The sequence below is a fragment of the Planococcus citri genome, chromosome 1, assembly GCF_950023065.1.
Source record: "Planococcus citri chromosome 1, ihPlaCitr1.1, whole genome shotgun sequence".
Lineage (NCBI taxonomy): Eukaryota > Metazoa > Arthropoda > Insecta > Hemiptera > Pseudococcidae > Planococcus > Planococcus citri.
The window spans coordinates 78,505,891-78,530,775 of record NC_088677.1 but is presented as its reverse complement, the minus strand read 5'-3'; the positions used below and the strand labels follow the sequence as shown (position 1 = coordinate 78,530,775).

At 34.1% G+C, this 24,885-nt stretch overlaps 2 protein-coding genes across 2 annotated transcripts; both read right to left on the bottom strand.

Moving 5' to 3' along the window:
* Positions 1 to 280: 280 nt before the first annotated feature.
* LOC135834436 (vitellogenin receptor-like) lies at positions 281 to 5,740 on the bottom strand. Its single transcript, XM_065348316.1, has 7 exons — positions 5,503 to 5,740; positions 5,317 to 5,393; positions 2,518 to 2,733; positions 2,264 to 2,435; positions 1,952 to 2,171; positions 1,003 to 1,191; positions 281 to 836 (listed from the first exon to the last, which is right to left on the bottom strand). The coding sequence occupies exons 1-7, from the start codon at positions 5,625 to 5,627 to the stop codon at positions 345 to 347; spliced, it is 1,491 nt and encodes a 496-aa protein (XP_065204388.1). The 5' UTR covers positions 5,628 to 5,740; the 3' UTR covers positions 281 to 344.
* A 6,533-nt stretch (positions 5,741 to 12,273) lies between these two features.
* On the bottom strand, positions 12,274 to 17,734 carry LOC135834404 (vitellogenin receptor-like). The gene is made up of 7 exons (XM_065348267.1): positions 17,496 to 17,734; positions 17,310 to 17,386; positions 14,511 to 14,726; positions 14,257 to 14,428; positions 13,945 to 14,164; positions 12,996 to 13,184; positions 12,274 to 12,829 (listed from the first exon to the last, which is right to left on the bottom strand). Exons 1-7 carry the CDS (start codon positions 17,618 to 17,620, stop codon positions 12,338 to 12,340), a joined length of 1,491 nt encoding a protein of 496 aa, XP_065204339.1. The 5' UTR covers positions 17,621 to 17,734; the 3' UTR covers positions 12,274 to 12,337.
* Between the last annotated feature and the right edge of the window lie 7,151 nt (positions 17,735 to 24,885).

Genomic DNA, 24,885 nt, shown 5'->3' with positions numbered 1-24,885 from the left:
GTAGGTATTTCTTATTTTTGGTTTTTGATTTTAATTTTTTGGGTTGCTCAAAGATTTTCAATTTCATCAGGTAAGTATTAGGGTTTGAGTTTATTTTCAGAGTTTTTGGTTTCATTTTCACCTGATTTTATTTTTCACCCAATATCCCACTGGCTATCTCAGTTAAACTTCTGATGGAAAATGTTCAAAGTTGGAAAGTTGAAAAATACTAGGTACCTTACTTATTAGATATGCAATGCTAGGAATTTGATAAAAAGTGAACAAATGAAAAATCAATGAATCATGGCATATTTCAATTTATTATTTCTTTCAAAAAATGTCTCAGGTACATCCCTAAGCATTTATTATAAGCTTGCATTTTCACACTCTGTCAAATGCACATATGATATTATTTGAGAATCTGCATTACTTCTGTACAAACTCCTTCTTCGAAACATGAAATAAATTGAAACACCGGCTAATAGGATCAGAAAACTACAAATTATAACTAATGAGATCACGTTTAACCATTTGAATCTTTCTTCTGTTTGGGGAGGTTGAATGTCCTCCTCAGAATGTTTTTCGATTCTTCCTTCTGGTTGGGAAGGTCGAATGTCCGCCTTGAAATCTTTTTCAAATCCTCCCTCTGTTTGGGAAGGTTGACTTTCATCCCCATAATCTTCTTGAGAATCCCATCCATGTGGAAGTGGAATAAACGGATTATTACACCACTGTTTTCTGCTCGAGGATGTCGTATTATTATCACACAGGCATGTAAAATTTAAAAATCCTTTATCTGAAGATGGTCGGAGTAAACATAGACCATTACAGCCTGAGTTTGTGCAAGGATTCAAGATCTGTGAAAAATAAACAAACAAAAGTACAATATCAGTAGCCTCTAATCTTTATATAGGTATGTACAAGTCGGTAGATATTCCTTTTTGGAGACTGGTACAGATGAATTTAAGAAATAGGTAGGCTGATGAGTAAGTATACATTAGTAGGTTAGGTTTAGGTACTCACTTTATGGTGTTGTAAAACAGGGCTAAACACGTATAAATATTCTATGGAAGTTGCATTTTCATCGACAATGAATTTTGTTTCATTATCAATATTCATTCCAATGGTGTTTTTGTTTTCTTCTGTCCAAAAAAAATTATGTTGGAATTTGCTTACGGTGAAAAAATGAACGTAAGTATTTGGAAATATTATCTGAAATTGACCATTCGGGTTAGCATTTTATTTGATTAATAGTACATACCTATAGCCTAAGTATTTATGTAATAAACAGTGTTGCGGAGCGGAATGAATTTCGTTCCGGGTTCAGGGTTCCGCTCCAGCATGAAAAATAATTCTGTTCCGGTTTCCTATATCGTTCCGCTCCGCTTAAAAATACCGTTCCGTTCCGGTTTAGCGTTCCGTTCCGCTCCGACTTTTCTTTTTTGTTTTAGAGAAGGTTGCATTCAAAGTACATCAGAATTTTCATATTCTGAGCAAAAATTGAAGTTGAAAATGTTGAAATACCCGAAATTTAAAAAAAATGGTTGAATTAGGAGCGTTTTAAGTTTTAACGAAATTTAAAGTCCATCTCGCACAAGAAATTTGAATTTTGATTGCTGAAATTGCAGCTTTGTTCCAATAATACATTGTATATGGTCTTTTTCATGTCATTTACCATGTTTTTTAAAACTTTTCTAGTTTATTGAGGTAAAATTTCAGCAAAAACACCTTTTTTTCACACTAAAATCTTGAAAATCGTTCATTACAGGTCAAAAAATGTTGTTAGGTCGGAGCTTTAAAAACCGAAATTTTTATTCCGGTTCGGTTCCGGTTTCGCTCCTGTATATTTTTTGAAAGTTGCTCCAGGTTCCGTTCCGCTCCGCCAAAATTCTCCCAAAAGTTAGGGGTTTAGCGTTCCGGTTCGTTCCGGTTCAGTTCCGCTCCGCAACACTGGTAATAAATTTAAACATACCTTCCAATTTTTGCCATCAAACTGTATACAATGAATTCCTCCTTGACCAACGTCCATCCAGAAAACCATCTCCGACAACTCATCGACGGTTAAGGATATTGGATGAGCAGCATCCCAATACAGATCAGTTTCATTTGTTCCATCCATGGATGCTTTTGTGATGTAGGATTTATTTACATGTGGATTACGGTATGTACCTGACATTGAAGTAAATAACAACCTATAAAAATCATTTTTTATCAACTTAATTATTATAATAGGGGGTATCTGTATGGGCTCATAAGATGGATAAATACTGAAATATGTACCTACCCTGAACGTGGAGCTAAACCAATATGGCACAAATCAGACTCAGGGAAAGATTTAACTCTTGAACAAAATTCTTCTTCTCTTGAACAAACACCAATGCAAAAATCAGTTGAGAAGTAAATGTTACCAGTGATCCAATCTATGTCGATGGAGTGAATTCTAATTGAATCGTTACCTAAATAGGTGATATGAAACAATCATTTACCTTATTCACATTCCTCTGCTGAAGATATCCATTTAGGTAAATATCAACTTACACATTGTATCAATAATCAGATCCGTCTTGCCAGTCGTCATTGAAGTTCTGTGCACATAACCTTTGTAATCATCAGATGTACCGTAATAAAAATAATCGCCAGCTGCGGCTAAACCTAGGCACTTGACATTTTTCCGGATCACAAAGGTCTCATTAGCAGTAAAATTGAACAGTTTTATTTCGTTATCGGTTGAATACAGCAGATTTTCATTAGATACTGAAAAACCAATAGGTATAGGTATAAATTAATGCAATATAATATCTAACTAGCTGAGAACTATGTAGGCGCTCGAGCCCGTGAAATTTTTGAAGTGCTTAAGTGCATGCAGAAATGCATGAGTAAAAAGAGACTTTTAAGGTGTTTCAGCATGTGGAAACGCATGCGGTTCCCACTTCTTTTACTACCTATAATAGTACTTGATTATGTAGCCTAACAAAAGAAAATGTTCTTTTGTGCCAGGACTACAATTAAGGGAAAGATACCTTGCCTGTACATCAGACTGTCTCACATAAGTGGTATGTGGTAGTGTAGTTGCTCTCTATACAGTGCACAGAAATGTCATCTCTTCCTTACACCCAAACCGGTTTTCTCTCTACTTTCTCTTGGAATATTAATTGCTGTTTAGATGCTGCATGGTCTCCTCCAACCCCGCGTAAGTAGTATTGTTAAGGGATGTTTCTTCATTTATAGGAGTACACCACTGTTGCAGGTCTAGAAATGGGTATTGAAATATGCATATATGTGAGGGCGCATCCCGTGAGGCCTTGATACGCTGATATTACGCTGACGTACTTTACGCCTGAAATACGCCAAAATAACCATGGTAAAATTGTAGTATAATTGTCGTAAATATGAAAATTCTGCATACGCTCAAAATACTGCAATATTACAGTGGTATCTTTAGCGTAAATTTGCAGTTGGTACCATCAACGATGCATGTACCAACGTATATTCAGAGTACAAAAGCGAAATTTACGGGCAATAATACGCAGGTAAATTTGCAGTAAATTTACGTCAAATTTACCTGCATATTATTGCCCGTAAATTTCGCTTTTGTACTCTGAATATACGTTGGTGAATGCATCGTTGATGGTAACAACTGCAAATTTACGCTAAAGATACCACTGTAATATTGCAGTATTTTGAGCGTATGCAGAATTTTCATATTTACGACAATTATACTACAATTTTACCATGGTTATTTTGGCGTATTTCAGGCGTAAAGTACATCAGCGTATTATCAGCGTATCAAGACCTCATGTGTGCCTCACGGGATACGGAAAGGGACCTAATGACCAAAAGTAAAATTTCACAAGAGGAGGGTTTAAAGTTTTGCGTTATTTCCCTTGTTTTAAGGTACGATTACATATATAGCCAACTTCAAAGGTCCTATACATTATCACACATTCACACACGCCCTCCAACGACCTGTACTGGCCAAATTAGGCCCTACAAAGTTGATAAAGTGAGCAATTCTGTTGATATTATCAAGAATTTTAGGGTATTAGTTTTGATAAAAATCGTTTGCTGCTGATTGTGGCAGTGTTTTTCGGTTCAACTTGTGTTTTCTATATAGTTTCACATTAAAGTTAGTTGTATATTGTTAAAAAATACATTTCGTAAATCGATACCGGTGGCTAGGTGTATGTACCTTGCCAAAAGTCTTCGATTCGAGTTCTGCTATCAGAAAATTTTTCTAATGATTTTTTCCACTCATGTCTTATTAAAGTCACGAGTTTTTGTAAAATTTTAATTTTTTATGCGTTTTTACGTCTTTTTTCAAAATTTTTGCGTAATTTTTCAACTTTAATGAATGATAAATGTATGCATGCTTCACTTAAAAGTAAAAAAAATCGATGAAATAATAAAAATTGGGGCCTATGGAGGGTTCTACTCGATTTTTAAAGAGTCCCTACAAAAATTTGGCGAAGAAATAAAAAATTGATTTTTTGGTCATAAGGTCCCTTTCCGTATGCGCCCTCACATATGCCAATCTAGCCTCATTTAGGGAGGCAATTTTTTTTTCATCAATTTTGACTAATTTATCCCCAAGAAATACGCATGCGTAGCACATAATTTTTCAAGTTTTCTGAGGTGTGTTTGAGCAGCATGTGCTACTTTGATGAGGGTGAAATATTTTTTTGAAAAATAAATTGGTTATTTGTGAATGTATTTCCTACATAACATTGCAAAAATATTATTTCCCATCCCAAAGTTAATATGTAATAGGTAAGTATATTTTGTAATGTACCTCTAAAAAGTACTTTTTTTTTGAAAGTGCTCACATTAAAAAAAACTGATACATAATTGCATATCTATGCAGATATCCAGTGCATAAATGCACAGAAAAATACAACACCAAGAAATGCATTATCATTATCAATAGATAATTATACCAAAACTCACAACCTACCTAGTTCAATTAGTAAAAAAAAAAAAATAAATAAAATAAATCCAATATGAATATCTACGCACTGCATAGATAGGTAATGCTTTGATGCATGCATAAAATAGTTGCAAAAATACATGCACTCTGAGCTATGCTATGAGAAACGTCTGTCTTTATGCAGTTCAAACTGCAGTGATAAACGCATGTAGTATACGCACTACGCAGGTAGTAAACGCGGAGTTTTAGACATGCTAATATGCATACATTAACGCCTTAAGTGTCTCTTTTTATGCACACCTATGCGTATACGCTTACCAAACGCATGCATAGTTACATGCACCTTTGCACATTTCACGGGATGCAGCATTCGTTCACTTTTAAGCAAAAAATAGGTATTCAAGTAATTTTACCCTGTCTCTTCGGTGTATATTCGTCTTCGTTATTCCGTCCTTCGACATGTTTGTTTTCTTCGCCAGGTGGGTAAGATCTGCGTAAAACATGGCATGATTTAATTTCTCCAAAATTCTGGAAGTAACTTGAAAATCGCATACCTATCATAATATACCTAAGTATGGTATGTTAAAATAAATATTTACCGAGGTAGATTCTTCACAGATCCCACGTTTACGACACAAATTATACAAAATATTGCTGAAAATCTCATCAATACTGATAAATGCCAAAAATTTGGCGAAAATTTAGTAGGAGTTTTTTCACACATAAATATAAGTTGAATTAAATTGTTTAATTGAACACTTGAAAATTCTTATAGATGCGACTACATCGTTGTATTTTTAAGATAAAAATGATGACGATCATTTCAACGCCAATAATAATCAAATTACGAGCATATTAAAAGGTACCTAACAACTTTACGCTTTATCAAAATCAAATGTCAAGTTGGTTTATCTCACACAAGTGGAATAGGTACTTACGAAGTGTATACAAAGTTCAAAACTTGATTTTATCTCATCGTAATTGAATACATACTTGATTGAAAAAAATATCTATACCTATATGGGTATATTTTTAGCAATGAATATATTTGTGATGGACCATCGAAAGAAAAATGTCGTCTTTAAGAGCTGTCGCATGCTGCAAGATTTTTAGCATCCTCGAAAAACCCACAGGAGTTCTCTAAATCAATTTTGGGGCCCATTCCGGTGCATTCTTACTCAGATTCCGAATGATGCAGTGAGTTTTGTGAAAAATCGACTCCGGAAAAATGAACAGAAAAACCAAGATGCATAATTGGACGACATTTTCTCCGCACCAAACGCTGGAGGAAAATAAGCGATCGGACCGCCGCAACAAAGACTGTTTTGGACTAAATTATTACCTGATTCTCATAAATGAAATAGTATCTAAGTTCAAATGCAGTCAAAATAGGTATATTTATTATTCAGTTAGGTATACTGTTTTTTTGGATAAGTCCTCGAATAATTAGCCGGACAACACTGAGCCTCACAAGTGATGGTCCAAAAGGTGCTTTCATTAGTGCACGAAATCCAGTTCGCTGTACCATATATGATGAGTTTCTTTTCACCTTTGGCACAAGATTTACACATGCTAGTTGGACATGGTAGACAGATTTCTCCATTGGAGATATTCATGCATGCTTCTTTCCTATAGAAGCTTTCGGTTTTTGCGTTGGCGATGTCTGGTTTGCAGTAACAAAAGCAAGAATTTGTGGACTTGGAAGGTGTCGAGTTCGTACCGCTGTTATCGAATAATGGCGCGAAAAGTCCATTGTTTCCGAACAATGACTCGTAAATGTTGCTAAACCAACTGGTGAAGGTATCCCATAAAGTCCAATTTTGGGTTTTCGGGGAGGTGGAGTTTTTTGCTGATGAAATCACCTAAAAATCATTGTAAATTGTTCCCTATTTACTAGGCATACTTATTCCTAATTATTTATTTACCTATTTGAAAAATACATACAAAAGTACCTACCTTTTTATTATGTGTAACAAAAATAAAAGCTAATCTTTTGCTGGTGGCTTACCTGTAAATTTGTCAAACTCACAAATATCAGCAGGAAAGAGCATTTCGAGAATGAAAACATGTTGAAATTTGAACCGATGTCTTACAAATTTGTGAACGAAAAATATACCTATTTGGTGTATCTACCAAAGCTTTAATATGAATGTAGGTACATTATATGTAGTAGATACCTACTGAAAATGTTCTCTTTATTCGTTGGGTATGGTATGTATAAACCATAGGTATCTTTCATTTTAAGAAAAATTTATGGCTTTAAAAATTCCAACAAATGTAGCAATAATTTGTTTCAACGAAGAAACATCACCTGATTACTAATATTGTTCGAAGTATTTGCAGTGAAAAAAATATTTTAAAAAGAAGAAACATCACCTGATTACTAATATTGTTCGAAGTATTTGCAGTGAAAAAAATATTTTAAAATTTTTTCCCTCGTAAATAATAGCATGACAAACTCAAGCAGACGAGCAATTCAAATGTGCTATGACTGTAATACATACATATTATGACAGGAGTAAACTATTTTTGGAATTTAAAGAAGTTACAATGAGGATAAATGTACCAGTAATGAACTCAGACAGTTGAAATATAGGTTACAATTTGTTAGAAAGTTTGCTTGCTTATAGAAATTTTTAAAAAAATTGCAGGTGAATAATATTTTCTTCTAGTAGGTATAGTTTGCTTCATCATCATGAACATTGGTCCAGTATGAATACATTGCAGTTCATGTGTATGCGAGATTAGGAAAGAGACGTGGAATATAATGTAGAAAACCGCTACATATTTGTAATCAACTTTTGAGACTTCTTCAATCTGAGGATTTTTTGAATTTTGGCTTTGGCCGCTACTTCTTCATTTCGGACCACTGTGCGCCATCTACAGTACATTGTACAACAATTGAAACGACTCTCTTAAAGAGAGAACAAATTTCAAAATTATGAGACAGCGCTTCAGGCGTTGAAAACGAGAAGTTCTTTTGTTATACTCATTTTGGATATAGAAAAAGGTATTTTTCCGCGTGTGAATGAGGATAATAAAAGAAGTTCCCATTTCTGCCATCTGAAGCGCTGCATCATTTTTCAACAGAATTCGTTCTCTTTTTAAGCAGTTGGTTCACTTTTAAGTTACATTAGGCCTACCACTGTCGCATTTTGGAAATTATTTTCTGAGCTTTCATTTTCTAGAAATAAATTTTCTTATAAAAACAGCAGGGTCATTCCATGTCAACTCAACCAAAAAAAGGCGATTTTGAAAGTCATGTCTTTCGATTTCGCTCAAATTTTTTTTACAATATATACCCACCCAGTAAGTAAGAACCCCGCGATTAGTTTGGTCCCAGCCGCCTCAGTGGGCAGGTGGGGGGGGGGGGCTTCCATTATTTTCACATTGTCTCGAGGTACTCAACTTCAGCAGCCCATTCCTCCAAAACTATGATACTTTGATCAAAATTGATTTCACAGTTCGAAAGGGCATTGCATTTAAAACTTTTTAAGCATTTTGAAATTTTCAAAAGTTGAAAGTTGAACTTTGAAATTGAAAGGAAAAAATTTCCATAGATGTAAATATTCAAGCTTCGAGATGGGATCTCTCAATGGAGGGGGAACACCCCCACCCCCAATTTTGGGCAAAACTTTCGAAAGATAATCTGAGGCATGTGATATATCGAATTCTATGTTTTCGGTGACGCTAAACACGAATATGACGTCAAATTTGTGATTGGACCCTATCCACGGCCCACAGCACCACCCCAAAGGGGGTGACCCCCAAAAAAATAGTTACATTCGTGTGACACATGAAATAGTATGTTTTCGATATCGCTGAACACGAATATTGCCTTATTTTTTCGAATCGACTTCACCCATGGCCCCCAGAACCTCCCCCAAAAGGTAAAAGTCCAAAAAAACTGTTGGGGGCTATGAATGGGGTCCAATCACAAATCTGACGTCATATCGTTTGCATTTTTGGGGCTTGTATGACCCCCCTCAACCAAAAATAACACTTTGAGTTGGGTACATTATCTAGATCATGTAAAAAACCCAAATGGCCCAACTCAAAATCCCAAAAACATTGCAAGTTGTTTGGAGTTATAAGGTGACATCTCAAAAAACTCCACCTTTTTTGAGCAAATTTCGTACATACAAAGTGTTAACAAACAGTTTTGATTGTTTTGAATGTTTGTCAGTTAGAAATAGTCACAAGGAGTGTACCAAATGGAAAAATTTTTTTAAATTGATCACTTTTCAGAAAAATGAATTTGCACATATAATGGAATTTTAGTTTTTTGAGAAAAACTCAAAAACTAAGCACTCTAGAAAAAAACTAACGACATTCTGTCGATTGGAAATTTAATTCTCTACAACCTTGTTCACATGAATTGGACGCTTCCTTTCGCCTCCACATCAACTTTAATGAAAGGTTCTAACTCAAAATGTTTTCCAAACATTGAAATATTTCCTCTTTATGATTTTATTTTTCAAAGTGTTCTTATGCTAAATGAAGGTAGGATACCAGATCTTTAAAATGAGGTGCTATTCATTCCTCACAATTAATTATAAGTTGATAAAAATACAAATGAATCAAGTTTTTAAAAAAAAGAATAATATTCAGACCGGGGTAACTTTGAAGGCTGTAAAAAAATCATGAAATTTCAGTAAAATTGGCCAAAAATGCATGAAAATGCTTGAAAACTTGTTAAAAACGATGTGAAAACTTGAAAAACAGCTCTAAAATCATTGAAAAATCATGAAATTTGGTCAAATTGGCCAAAATGCATGAAAAACGCCTGAAAACTAGAAAAATTTCAAATTATCATTTTGGAGCACACTTTCATAAATTCAGTTGTGAGTATGGATCATTTTGTAGGTGCTTGACACGTATAAAGTGACCAAGAAGTGAATACTTATTTATGTTTTTGATAATTCTTGACCTTGAGTGAAGCACATTTCAAGGGGGCCTTCAAAGTTACCCCAAACGCTGGGTAACTTTGAAAGGGCACTTATTTTGGCTCTTCCACTTGACAGGAAAAAGGTAGGCCACTTCTGTAACCGTCAAAACGTAGTGCTGACATAGCTTTATCAAAAGCACCACACACATTTCCCCTACCTCCGCCATTCATACCTCTAAACATAAAAAATTTTGAAAAATCCCTCAATGTTATCCCAGGTTACAGTACCAATTAAATTTTTTGCAGAATGACCAAAAATGTGTTAGTACCTAGCCAAAATTTCAAAAATTCCTGCTTTTATTGCCAAAAATTATGCTAAGAAGTCCTTGTTATGTTTTTTGCCAGAATCACCTTCAAAGTTCAAAGTTCTGTTTTTGCCTAAATTGTCAAAAAAATCTTGTTTATGTCAAAATTGTAAAGAAGTTCCTGTTTTGTCAAAATTATACCTAAAAAACTCCCAACTTTTGTAAAAATCCAAACAAACTCCTGATTCTTGACAAAATGTTCAAATCCTGTTGCCAAAATTGGCAAAAATTCTCGCTTTCGCCAAAATTATCCTAGAAAGTCTTGTTTTTTGCCAAATCATTGTCAAATTTTTTTGGTACTTTATCAAAAAAAAACAGCTTTTTTGCCAAAAGAAATTAAAGTATTGTAATAATTATGTATAAGTACTGCTTTTAGCCAAAAATTTTAATCTCCTGCTTTTTGTCAAAATTGTCCACAAGTTTTACTTTTTTGACGAAATATTGTATGTACTTAGGCAATGACCTTTTTTTTTCGAGACGTTTGTCCGATTTTTCTATAATCGCGTAAATTATCTCTTGATTTTTGGGACAGTAACCTGATTTTGAACTGTTGGTTATGGTTTCTGAATTGGTTTTTAATCACAGTTTTTCTGGTTCTGGTTTGAAATGGTTTCAATTTTTTCAACATATGGCGTGGATGTGGTTTTGGTTTTGTAGGTATTAATACTTTTTTTTGAGGTAGTGGTGGTTTTTGATACCTATTATGAAAAACCATTTAAAATTTTCAAATGGTTTTGGTGGTTATGGTTTTGATATCAAAAAAAATGTTGAATTTTCAAATAAATTAACCGAAAAACAAATGAAGGTATGAGTAATGTCTGATTTGAGACTAGCAAACAGAAAATTTCCATCACTGGTCTGGAAAAATTGAAAAAAATCACAGAAACCAATAAAAAAAACATTTTATGAATTGGTTGTTATTGGTTATGGTTACATTTAAAAATTGATTGGTTCTTGTGGTTGTGGTTTTCTCCAAAGAACACAACTTTTTGGTGGTTTTGGTTTTTTCAATCCATTTTTTTCCCAATATATTGGTTTTTTGTTGTTGTTTTTGAAATGTACAAAAAGAAGTTGAAATAGTTGTGGTAGTGGTTACAACCAATTGAAAAGCAATGACGGTCAACATTTTTTTATTCTAAGTATACATTTTTTCGTATATTTTGCATAATTTTGGGGGGAAAACGTGTATTTTTCAGGTTTTTTTTTTGTGACAAATATGAGCCTTTTGCAAACAAAATTTCAATTTTATGGATCGGTAGGAAGAAAGTACCTTCCTACTTGTAAAAAGACACTTTTTGGCGAAAACAGTTTTCGTACCCAACCCTTCAATCCGGAGCTGTGGGAGTTCAAAGTTTTCTTTTGTCAATTTTACCTCTACCACTATGATAAAAATTTTTGAAAAAAATTGTGTTGAAAGGCGCAGGCTTTCCCTACAGGTTCCATGTGGTACCAGAATTTCCTTCCCACTACTCATGGATATTCAATTGATTTTTTCCCACACAAAACGCGTTTTTTGGTTATGCTGTACAGGTGGAGAGGGAGGGGAGGGGGGTTGAAGAGCGGAAATTACGCTCGATAACTTTTTTTTGAAGGTATTCTACAATAATCCATCATACTTAATTGTCCAAATCTGGGAACAGGGGCATTTCGCCTATCTTACCTGGGAATGGAATAGGAATATCTTTTCATTTCCAGTTGTAGGCCTACATTCATTTTTAAATTTTTAATTCAAGTTTTATGGTTTTTGATTTTATTTACCAATAATTCTGTTTCATTCACAGTTTTTGATTTCAATTCTAGCTTCATTTGAATGATCCATGATTTCATTTTAAAAATTGTAGGTATTTCTTATTTTTGGTTTTTGATTTTAATTTTTTGGGTTGCTCAAAGATTTTCAATTTCATCAGGTAAGTATTAGGGTTTGAGTTTATTTTCAGAGTTTTTGGTTTCATTTTCACCTGATTTTATTTTTCACCCAATATCCCACTGGCTATCTCAGTTAAACTTCTGATGGAAAATGTTCAAAGTTGGAAAGTTGAAAAATACTAGGTACCTTACTTATTAGATATGCAATGCTAGGAATTTGATAAAAAGTGAACAAATGAAAAATCAATGAATCATGGCATATTTCAATTTATTATTTCTTTCAAAAAATGTCTCAGGTACATCCCTAAGCATTTATTATAAGCTTGCATTTTCACACTCTGTCAAATGCACATATGATATTATTTGAGAATCTGCATTACTTCTGTACAAACTCCTTCTTCGAAACATGAAATAAATTGAAACACCGGCTAATAGGATCAGAAAACTACAAATTATAACTAATGAGATCACGTTTAACCATTTGAATCTTTCTTCTGTTTGGGGAGGTTGAATGTCCTCCTCAGAATGTTTTTCGATTCTTCCTTCTGGTTGGGAAGGTCGAATGTCCGCCTTGAAATCTTTTTCAAATCCTCCCTCTGTTTGGGAAGGTTGACTTTCATCCCCATAATCTTCTTGAGAATCCCATCCATGTGGAAGTGGAATAAACGGATTATTACACCACTGTTTTCTGCTCGAGGATGTCGTATTATTATCACACAGGCATGTAAAATTTAAAAATCCTTTATCTGAAGATGGTCGGAGTAAACATAGACCATTACAGCCTGAGTTTGTGCAAGGATTCAAGATCTGTGAAAAATAAACAAACAAAAGTACAATATCAGTAGCCTCTAATCTTTATATAGGTATGTACAAGTCGGTAGATATTCCTTTTTGGAGACTGGTACAGATGAATTTAAGAAATAGGTAGGCTGATGAGTAAGTATACATTAGTAGGTTAGGTTTAGGTACTCACTTTATGGTGTTGTAAAACAGGGCTAAACACGTATAAATATTCTATGGAAGTTGCATTTTCATCGACAATGAATTTTGTTTCATTATCAATATTCATTCCAATGGTGTTTTTGTTTTCTTCTGTCCAAAAAAAATTATGTTGGAATTTGCTTACGGTGAAAAAATGAACGTAAGTATTTGGAAATATTATCTGAAATTGACCATTCGGGTTAGCATTTTATTTGATTAATAGTACATACCTATAGCCTAAGTATTTATGTAATAAACAGTGTTGCGGAGCGGAATGAATTTCGTTCCGGGTTCAGGGTTCCGCTCCAGCATGAAAAATAATTCTGTTCCGGTTTCCTATATCGTTCCGCTCCGCTTAAAAATACCGTTCCGTTCCGGTTTAGCGTTCCGTTCCGCTCCGACTTTTCTTTTTTGTTTTAGAGAAGGTTGCATTCAAAGTACATCAGAATTTTCATATTCTGAGCAAAAATTGAAGTTGAAAATGTTGAAATACCCGAAATTTAAAAAAAATGGTTGAATTAGGAGCGTTTTAAGTTTTAACGAAATTTAAAGTCCATCTCGCACAAGAAATTTGAATTTTGATTGCTGAAATTGCAGCTTTGTTCCAATAATACATTGTATATGGTCTTTTTCATGTCATTTACCATGTTTTTTAAAACTTTTCTAGTTTATTGAGGTAAAATTTCAGCAAAAACACCTTTTTTTCACACTAAAATCTTGAAAATCGTTCATTACAGGTCAAAAAATGTTGTTAGGTCGGAGCTTTAAAAACCGAAATTTTTATTCCGGTTCGGTTCCGGTTTCGCTCCTGTATATTTTTTGAAAGTTGCTCCAGGTTCCGTTCCGCTCCGCCAAAATTCTCCCAAAAGTTAGGGGTTTAGCGTTCCGGTTCGTTCCGGTTCAGTTCCGCTCCGCAACACTGGTAATAAATTTAAACATACCTTCCAATTTTTGCCATCAAACTGTATACAATGAATTCCTCCTTGACCAACGTCCATCCAGAAAACCATCTCCGACAACTCATCGACGGTTAAGGATATTGGATGAGCAGCATCCCAATACAGATCAGTTTCATTTGTTCCATCCATGGATGCTTTTGTGATGTAGGATTTATTTACATGTGGATTACGGTATGTACCTGACATTGAAGTAAATAACAACCTATAAAAATCATTTTTTATCAACTTAATTATTATAATAGGGGGTATCTGTATGGGCTCATAAGATGGATAAATACTGAAATATGTACCTACCCTGAACGTGGAGCTAAACCAATATGGCACAAATCAGACTCAGGGAAAGATTTAACTCTTGAACAAAATTCTTCTTCTCTTGAACAAACACCAATGCAAAAATCAGTTGAGAAGTAAATGTTACCAGTGATCCAATCTATGTCGATGGAGTGAATTCTAATTGAATCGTTACCTAAATAGGTGATATGAAACAATCATTTACCTTATTCACATTCCTCTGCTGAAGATATCCATTTAGGTAAATATCAACTTACACATTGTATCAATAATCAGATCCGTCTTGCCAGTCGTCATTGAAGTTCTGTGCACATAACCTTTGTAATCATCAGATGTACCGTAATAAAAATAATCGCCAGCTGCGGCTAAACCTAGGCACTTGACATTTTTCCGGATCACAAAGGTCTCATTAGCAGTAAAATTGAACAGTTTTATTTCGTTATCGGTTGAATACAGCAGATTTTCATTAGATACTGAAAAACCAATAGGTATAGGTATAAATTAATGCAATATAATATCTAACTAGCTGAGAACTATGTAGGCGCTCGAGCCCGTGAAATTTTTGAAGTGCTTAAGTGCATGCAGAAATGCATGAGTAAAAAGAGACTTTTAAGGTGTTTCAGCATGTGGAAACGCATGCGGTTCCCACTTCTTTTACTACCTATAATAGTACTTGATTATGTAGCCTAACAAAAGAAAATGTTCTTTTGTGCCAGGACTACAATTAAGGGAAAGATACCTTGCCTGTACATCAGACTGTCTCACATAAGTGGTATGTGGTAGTGTAGTTGCTCTCTATACAGTGCACAGAAATGTCATCTCTTCCTTACACCCAAACCGGTTTTCTCTCTACTTTCTCTTGGAATATTAATTGCTGTTTAGATGCTGCATGGTCTCCTCCAACCCCGCGTAAGTAGTATTGTTAAGGGATGTTTCTTCATTTATAGGAGTACACCACTGTTGCAGGTCTAGAAATGGGTATTGAAATATGCATATATGTGAGGGCGCATCCCGTGAGGCCTTGATACGCTGATATTACGCTGACGTACTTTACGCCTGAAATACGCCAAAATAACCATGGTAAAATTGTAGTATAATTGTCGTAAATATGAAAATTCTGCATACGCTCAAAATACTGCAATATTACAGTGGTATCTTTAGCGTAAATTTGCAGTTGGTACCATCAACGATGCATGTACCAACGTATATTCAGAGTACAAAAGCGAAATTTACGGGCAATAATACGCAGGTAAATTTGCAGTAAATTTACGTCAAATTTACCTGCATATTATTGCCCGTAAATTTCGCTTTTGTACTCTGAATATACGTTGGTGAATGCATCGTTGATGGTAACAACTGCAAATTTACGCTAAAGATACCACTGTAATATTGCAGTATTTTGAGCGTATGCAGAATTTTCATATTTACGACAATTATACTACAATTTTACCATGGTTATTTTGGCGTATTTCAGGCGTAAAGTACATCAGCGTATTATCAGCGTATCAAGACCTCATGTGTGCCTCACGGGATACGGAAAGGGACCTAATGACCAAAAGTAAAATTTCACAAGAGGAGGGTTTAAAGTTTTGCGTTATTTCCCTTGTTTTAAGGTACGATTACATATATAGCCAACTTCAAAGGTCCTATACATTATCACACATTCACACACGCCCTCCAACGACCTGTACTGGCCAAATTAGGCCCTACAAAGTTGATAAAGTGAGCAATTCTGTTGATATTATCAAGAATTTTAGGGTATTAGTTTTGATAAAAATCGTTTGCTGCTGATTGTGGCAGTGTTTTTCGGTTCAACTTGTGTTTTCTATATAGTTTCACATTAAAGTTAGTTGTATATTGTTAAAAAATACATTTCGTAAATCGATACCGGTGGCTAGGTGTATGTACCTTGCCAAAAGTCTTCGATTCGAGTTCTGCTATCAGAAAATTTTTCTAATGATTTTTTCCACTCATGTCTTATTAAAGTCACGAGTTTTTGTAAAATTTTAATTTTTTATGCGTTTTTACGTCTTTTTTCAAAATTTTTGCGTAATTTTTCAACTTTAATGAATGATAAATGTATGCATGCTTCACTTAAAAGTAAAAAAAATCGATGAAATAATAAAAATTGGGGCCTATGGAGGGTTCTACTCGATTTTTAAAGAGTCCCTACAAAAATTTGGCGAAGAAATAAAAAATTGATTTTTTGGTCATAAGGTCCCTTTCCGTATGCGCCCTCACATATGCCAATCTAGCCTCATTTAGGGAGGCAATTTTTTTTTCATCAATTTTGACTAATTTATCCCCAAGAAATACGCATGCGTAGCACATAATTTTTCAAGTTTTCTGAGGTGTGTTTGAGCAGCATGTGCTACTTTGATGAGGGTGAAATATTTTTTTGAAAAATAAATTGGTTATTTGTGAATGTATTTCCTACATAACATTGCAAAAATATTATTTCCCATCCCAAAGTTAATATGTAATAGGTAAGTATATTTTGTAATGTACCTCTAAAAAGTACTTTTTTTTTGAAAGTGCTCACATTAAAAAAAACTGATACATAATTGCATATCTATGCAGATATCCAGTGCATAAATGCACAGAAAAATACAACACCAAGAAATGCATTATCATTATCAATAGATAATTATACCAAAACTCACAACCTACCTAGTTCAATTAGTAAAAAAAAAAAAATAAATAAAATAAATCCAATATGAATATCTACGCACTGCATAGATAGGTAATGCTTTGATGCATGCATAAAATAGTTGCAAAAATACATGCACTCTGAGCTATGCTATGAGAAACGTCTGTCTTTATGCAGTTCAAACTGCAGTGATAAACGCATGTAGTATACGCACTACGCAGGTAGTAAACGCGGAGTTTTAGACATGCTAATATGCATACATTAACGCCTTAAGTGTCTCTTTTTATGCACACCTATGCGTATACGCTTACCAAACGCATGCATAGTTACATGCACCTTTGCACATTTCACGGGATGCAGCATTCGTTCACTTTTAAGCAAAAAATAGGTATTCAAGTAATTTTACCCTGTCTCTTCGGTGTATATTCGTCTTCGTTATTCCGTCCTTCGACATGTTTGTTTTCTTCGCCAGGTGGGTAAGATCTGCGTAAAACATGGCATGATTTAATTTCTCCAAAATTCTGGAAGTAACTTGAAAATCGCATACCTATCATAATATACCTAAGTATGGTATGTTAAAATAAATATTTACCGAGGTAGATTCTTCACAGATCCCACGTTTACGACACAAATTATACAAAATATTGCTGAAAATCTCATCAATACTGATAAATGCCAAAAATTTGGCGAAAATTTAGTAGGAGTTTTTTCACACATAAATATAAGTTGAATTAAATTGTTTAATTGAACACTTGAAAATTCTTATAGATGCGACTACATCGTTGTATTTTTAAGATAAAAATGATGACGATCATTTCAACGCCAATAATAATCAAATTACGAGCATATTAAAAGGTACCTAACAACTTTACGCTTTATCAAAATCAAATGTCAAGTTGGTTTATCTCACACAAGTGGAATAGGTACTTACGAAGTGTATACAAAGTTCAAAACTTGATTTTATCTCATCGTAATTGAATACATACTTGATTGAAAAAAATATCTATACCTATATGGGTATATTTTTAGCAATGAATATATTTGTGATGGACCATCGAAAGAAAAATGTCGTCTTTAAGAGCTGTCGCATGCTGCAAGATTTTTAGCATCCTCGAAAAACCCACAGGAGTTCTCTAAATCAATTTTGGGGCCCATTCCGGTGCATTCTTACTCAGATTCCGAATGATGCAGTGAGTTTTGTGAAAAATCGACTCCGGAAAAATGAACAGAAAAACCAAGATGCATAATTGGACGACATTTTCTCCGCACCAAACGCTGGAGGAAAATAAGCGATCGGACCGCCGCAACAAAGACTGTTTTGGACTAAATTATTACCTGATTCTCATAAATGAAATAGTATCTAAGTTCAAATGCAGTCAAAATAGGTATATTTATTATTCAGTTAGGTATACTGTTTTTTTGGATAAGTCCTCGAATAATTAGCCGGACAACACTGAGCCTCACAAGTGATGGTCCAAAAGGTGCTTTCATTAGTGCACGAAATCCAGTTCGCTGTACCATATATGATGAGTTTCTTTTCACCTTTGGCACAAGATTTACACATGCTAGTTGGACATGGTAGACAGATTTCTCCATTGGAGATATTCATGCATGCTTCTTTCCTATAGAAGCTTTCGGTTTTTGCGTTGGCGATGTCTGGTTTGCAGTAACAAAAGCAAGAATTTGTGGACTTGGAAGGTGTCGAGTTCGTACCGCTGTTATCGAATAATGGCGCGAAAAGTCCATTGTTTCCGAACAATGACTCGTAAATGTTGCTAAACCAACTGGTGAAGGTATCCCATAAAGTCCAATTTTGGGTTTTCGGGGAGGTGGAGTTTTTTGCTGATGAAATCACCTAAAAATCATTGTAAATTGTTCCCTATTTACTAGGCATACTTATTCCTAATTATTTATTTACCTATTTGAAAAATACATACAAAAGTACCTACCTTTTTATTATGTGTAACAAAAATAAAAGCTAATCTTTTGCTGGTGGCTTACCTGTAAATTTGTCAAACTCACAAATATCAGCAGGAAAGAGCATTTCGAGAATGAAAACATGTTGAAATTTGAACCGATGTCTTACAAATTTGTGAACGAAAAATATACCTATTTGGTGTATCTACCAAAGCTTTAATATGAATGTAGGTACATTATATGTAGTAGATACCTACTGAAAATGTTCTCTTTATTCGTTGGGTATGGTATGTATAAACCATAGGTATCTTTCATTTTAAGAAAAATTTATGGCTTTAAAAATTCCAACAAATGTAGCAATAATTTGTTTCAACGAAGAAACATCACCTGATTACTAATATTGTTCGAAGTATTTGCAGTGAAAAAAATATTTTAAAAAGAAGAAACATCACCTGATTACTAATATTGTTCGAAGTATTTGCAGTGAAAAAAATATTTTAAAATTTTTTCCCTCGTAAATAATAGCATGACAAACTCAAGCAGACGAGCAATTCAAATGTGCTATGACTGTAATACATACATATTATGACAGGAGTAAACTATTTTTGGAATTTAAAGAAGTTACAATGAGGATAAATGTACCAGTAATGAACTCAGACAGTTGAAATATAGGTTACAATTTGTTAGAAAGTTTGCTTGCTTATAGAAATTTTTAAAAAAATTGCAGGTGAATAATATTTTCTTCTAGTAGGTATAGTTTGCTTCATCATCATGAACATTGGTCCAGTATGAATACATTGCAGTTCATGTGTATGCGAGATTAGGAAAGAGACGTGGAATATAATGTAGAAAACCGCTACATATTTGTAATCAACTTTTGAGACTTCTTCAATCTGAGGATTTTTTGAATTTTGGCTTTGGCCGCTACTTCTTCATTTCGGACCACTGTGCGCCATCTACAGTACATTGTACAACAATTGAAACGACTCTCTTAAAGAGAGAACAAATTTCAAAATTATGAGACAGCGCTTCAGGCGTTGAAAACGAGAAGTTCTTTTGTTATACTCATTTTGGATATAGAAAAAGGTATTTTTCCGCGTGTGAATGAGGATAATAAAAGAAGTTCCCATTTCTGCCATCTGAAGCGCTGCATCATTTTTCAACAGAATTCGTTCTCTTTTTAAGCAGTTGGTTCACTTTTAAGTTACATTAGGCCTACCACTGTCGCATTTTGGAAATTATTTTCTGAGCTTTCATTTTCTAGAAATAAATTTTCTTATAAAAACAGCAGGGTCATTCCATGTCAACTCAACCAAAAAAAGGCGATTTTGAAAGTCATGTCTTTCGATTTCGCTCAAATTTTTTTTACAATATATACCCACCCAGTAAGTAAGAACCCCGCGATTAGTTTGGTCCCAGCCGCCTCAGTGGGCAGGTGGGGGGGGGGCTTCCATTATTTTCACATTGTCTCGAGGTACTCAACTTCAGCAGCCCATTCCTCCAAAACTATGATACTTTGATCAAAATTGATTTCACAGTTCGAAAGGGCATTGCATTTAAAACTTTTTAAGCATTTTGAAATTTTCAAAAGTTGAAAGTTGAACTTTGAAATTGAAAGGAAAAAATTTCCATAGATGTAAATATTCAAGCTTCGAGATGGGATCTCTCAATGGAGGGGGAACACCCCCACCCCCAATTTTGGGCAAAACTTTCGAAAGATAATCTGAGGCATGTGATATATCGAATTCTATGTTTTCGGTGACGCTAAACACGAATATGACGTCAAATTTGTGATTGGACCCTATCCACGGCCCACAGCACCACCCCAAAGGGGGTGACCCCCAAAAAAATAGTTACATTCGTGTGACACATGAAATAGTATGTTTTCGATATCGCTGAACACGAATATTGCCTTATTTTTTCGAATCGACTTCACCCATGGCCCCCAGAACCTCCCCCAAAAGGTAAAAGTCCAAAAAAACTGTTGGGGGCTATGAATGGGGTCCAATCACAAATCTGACGTCATATCGTTTGCATTTTTGGGGCTTGTATGACCCCCCTCAACCAAAAATAACACTTTGAGTTGGGTACATTATCTAGATCATGTAAAAAACCCAAATGGCCCAACTCAAAATCCCAAAAACATTGCAAGTTGTTTGGAGTTATAAGGTGACATCTCAAAAAACTCCACCTTTTTTGAGCAAATTTCGTACATACAAAGTGTTAACAAACAGTTTTGATTGTTTTGAATGTTTGTCAGTTAGAAATAGTCACAAGGAGTGTACCAAATGGAAAAATTTTTTTAAATTGATCACTTTTCAGAAAAATGAATTTGCACATATAATGGAATTTTAGTTTTTTGAGAAAAACTCAAAAACTAAGCACTCTAGAAAAAAACTAACGACATTCTGTCGATTGGAAATTTAATTCTCTACAACCTTGTTCACATGAATTGGACGCTTCCTTTCGCCTCCACATCAACTTTAATGAAAGGTTCTAACTCAAAATGTTTTCCAAACATTGAAATATTTCCTCTTTATGATTTTATTTTTCAAAGTGTTCTTATGCTAAATGAAGGTAGGATACCAGATCTTTAAAATGAGGTGCTATTCATTCCTCACAATTAATTATAAGTTGATAAAAATACAAATGAATCAAGTTTTTAAAAAAAAGAAAATCACTCTCCTGTAAAATTTCATTTTTTTGAGATGTCATGTCACCTTATTACTCCCGAGGTGCGATATTCGTGTTCAGCGTCACCAAAAACATACTACATTATTCCATGTGTCACACGAACAAAACGCTTTTTTGAACTTTTACTCTCTTTGGGGAGGTGCTGGGGGCTGTGGATGCGGTCCAATCACAAATCTGACGTCATATTTGTGTTCAGCGTCATCGAAAACATAGAATTCAATGTATCACATGACCCAGGTTTTCTTTCGAAAGTTTTGCCCAAAATTGGGGGTGGGGGTGCTCCCCTTCCATTGAGAGATCCCATCTCGAAACTAGAATATTTCGAAAAAGCATCAAAAGGTACCTCTATGGAAATTTTTTCAAAATTTTAAATGGTAGCTCCCACTTACAGCGCCATTTTGAAATTTGAACTTTCAATTTCAAAGTTCAACTTTCAACTTTTGAAAATTTCAAAATGCTTAAAAAGTTTTAAATGCAATGCCCTTTCGAACTGTGAAATCAATTTTGATCAAAGTATCATAGTTTTGGAGGAATGGGCTGCTGAAGTTGAGTACCTCGAGACAATGTGAAAATAATGGAAGCCCCTCCACCCGCCCCCTGAGGCGGCTGGGACCGAACTAATTGCGGGGTTCTTACTTACTGGGTGGGTATATATTGTGAAAAAAATTTGAGCGAAATTGATAGACATGACTCAAAAACGTTGGTTGAGTTGACATGGAATGGCCCAGCATTAAAAATCGAAAAATGCTTCGTTGAACCATGAGAGTAATTATTTTTTCATTTTTCCAATAGTTTTTTTTAACGATGGTTGATTGAAAATAATTTTATGAGTCCATTCCTTTGTATTAATTTATTCAATTCAACTCTAATTGAAATTGTTTTGTGTTGTTTTGTTGCAGATTTCATTGTGCATTCACACGCTACATGTGAAGCTGGAAGATTTCATTTGTGTCAAAGATATGTATTTGCATACCTACCACATGCAGACGAGGAGATGCTGTAATTGTAAAATATTACATTCAAGATGGCTTTCTTTTGAATTAATAGATCGTGGTCATAAGTTTTAGTGCGCTGATTTAATTCTAAAAAAAATGATACCTACCATTAAAACAATTTGAAAATATTAAGTAGGTAATAAATATTTGTGTATTTCTTGTATTTGCCATTTTACTTATTAAGTATAAATAATTACCTATTCTATAAAAGAAGCATCGAGCAAACAGCTTCGAAACATAAAAATCACATAACATAAAATTTATGATCCACGAACTTGTATTATCATGAACATTGATTAAAATAATGATGAAAATAATATCGAAATCGTCATCAGAGATCTCAGATCAAATTACTTGATATAAAACGTCATCAAAATGTGATAAAAAACATAAAATCCGTAATCACCAACCTTAAATTAATAATAAATAGGTACGCTGATTATTTTTTAAAAAATCTACCTAAAAAATGAAATTTACGATAAAAAATTAACAAACGCCTGCAGATACTCCAATAGGCAACTATATTAACAAGTTACCAATGACCATTGGGCTGCATAGAAACATCCACAACTATCAGAAAAAATGACTGAAAAGAGCCATGGGTAAACATGCGAGCATTGTACAAGCACCTGAAACATTCGTGAAAAAATTGCACAGATTAGTGATTTTTCGAGAACTAAACATACATCACATAATATGTATAACACATTAAAAATAACATAACATGTAAGTAAATAAAAATATCATACAACCAATCAAAATGGGTTTAAAATTTTGATAAAAAAAAATAATTTCCATCTGAACTATCCTTTGAACAGTTCTGAAGAATTTTGAGCCCTAAAGTTCTCATATGCATTAGTCAATTAGAAGTTCAATTTTACTCCTGGCGCACAACCCGCATACCTTACAGGTGGAAATTTTTCATTACTACTCTTCATACTCATGTAAAGTAAGACTATAACCATCAATTTCTAAACGCAGCGCATCATAAATACTTACAGGAATACCAACCTAATTTGATAGACCACATTTCCCTTTTTCGATAGTTTCCGAAAATCAAACAAATAATATAAAGTTGCAATTTTTCCAAAATGTCGTAAAAATATTTTTATAGAAATTTTTCATTTCTGAGAATATTTTAATTTATTTTATTGATAGGTTGCTCTTTTTTGAAAATCCTCGAAATCATGATCTCGTAAGCTGTAGTGACAATAAATTGTTCAAGTACTTAGGTACCTATTTATGAGAAATCATGGACTTATCTGCTTAGTGATGTTATTTTTAGTAAAGCATCGCCACCTATCAAATTTCGTCATCAGATATATTTCGTCCTAAAAACACTTTAGAAATTACAATAAATATTCTAGGGGGTAAACTCGTAACTTTTTTCTAGATTAACCAGCAAACTCATAACGTTTTGACAAACTCGTAACCTTTTTAGGACGTGACTTTTCGATGAGGTGCCATATGAATCTACAAGGTGTGGGGAGTCTACTGGCAAAGTTTGAGCAGGGACGTGAGATTGCTGTTTATACAATTTCACTTTTGACTCAATTTTCAAATGAGTACATAGCCTAATTAACAGGTATGAGGATATGAGGAAAAGGTTTTTATTGCCAAGAATCATTTTTTACGTTTTTTACGTTCTTTTTGGTGATTTTGGTGGTTGAAGGTCTCCTCTTTCACATGGAGTGGTCAAAAATCGTCTAAAATAAATGTTTGACGGCTGAATTTTAATTTTAAGTTGATTATACAGGTCCAAATTTTCGTGTTTTTCAATCTAAACATTGATTTTACGGGAAAAGTATGCACCCTAGGAAAAAAATGCAATAAAGGAAATTGTAGAGAATTAAATTTCCTTTCTGCTTAGAGCTGGTTATTTTTCTGTAGGATGCTTTGTTAAAAAAGCATTTGCGAAAAACAGAGACGTATGAGACTTTTAAAAAAAAGCTTCTCTGAAAAATTGATGTTCTGGCAATGAAATACCTTTCCACAGGTGACCCAAAAATCAAGTTAACGAATATAACGCGGCCTAACATCGAGTACTATCAGGCCTATGGGGTGACGCGTCGAGCGTATGCACAGAAACGAAGTTACAGAGGGGTCTTGAGATTGCTGTTTATACAAAACGTTATGAGTTTACCTGTATGCGGCTATATATATATTTTACATAAAAACCAGGTAATAAATGACTACTATTTTCCTTGAAATTCAGTTCATATACTAACGATGTAAAACTATCACCGGATATGACTAAATTGTAGGATGCTAATAATCATTATTTTTCCTGAAATACTCATACCTATCTAATTTCCTTATCAGATACTACATTTATAAATACCCATACAATAAATTTTATATAAAAACCGACAATTA

What these genes read in the sequence shown, in the direction of transcription:
- LOC135834436 (XM_065348316.1), bottom strand. Translation starts at nt 5,627, where the DNA reads ATGTGTGAAAAAACTCCTACTAAATTTTCGCCAAATTTTTGGCATTTA. An exon ending in GGTTTAGCTCCACGTTCAGG is followed by an intron (nt 2,172 to 2,263) that starts GTAGGTACATAT and finishes TGATTTTTATAG; the next exon opens with GTTGTTATTTACTTCAATGT. An exon ending in TTGATGGCAAAAATTGGAAG is followed by an intron (nt 1,192 to 1,951) that starts GTATGTTTAAAT and finishes GGTCAATTTCAG; the next exon opens with ATAATATTTCCAAATACTTA.
- LOC135834404 (XM_065348267.1), bottom strand. Translation starts at nt 17,620, where the DNA reads ATGTGTGAAAAAACTCCTACTAAATTTTCGCCAAATTTTTGGCATTTA. An exon ending in TCTGTGAAGAATCTACCTCG is followed by an intron (nt 17,387 to 17,495) that starts GTAAATATTTAT and finishes TGTTTTACGCAG; the next exon opens with ATCTTACCCACCTGGCGAAG. An exon ending in GGTTTAGCTCCACGTTCAGG is followed by an intron (nt 14,165 to 14,256) that starts GTAGGTACATAT and finishes TGATTTTTATAG; the next exon opens with GTTGTTATTTACTTCAATGT.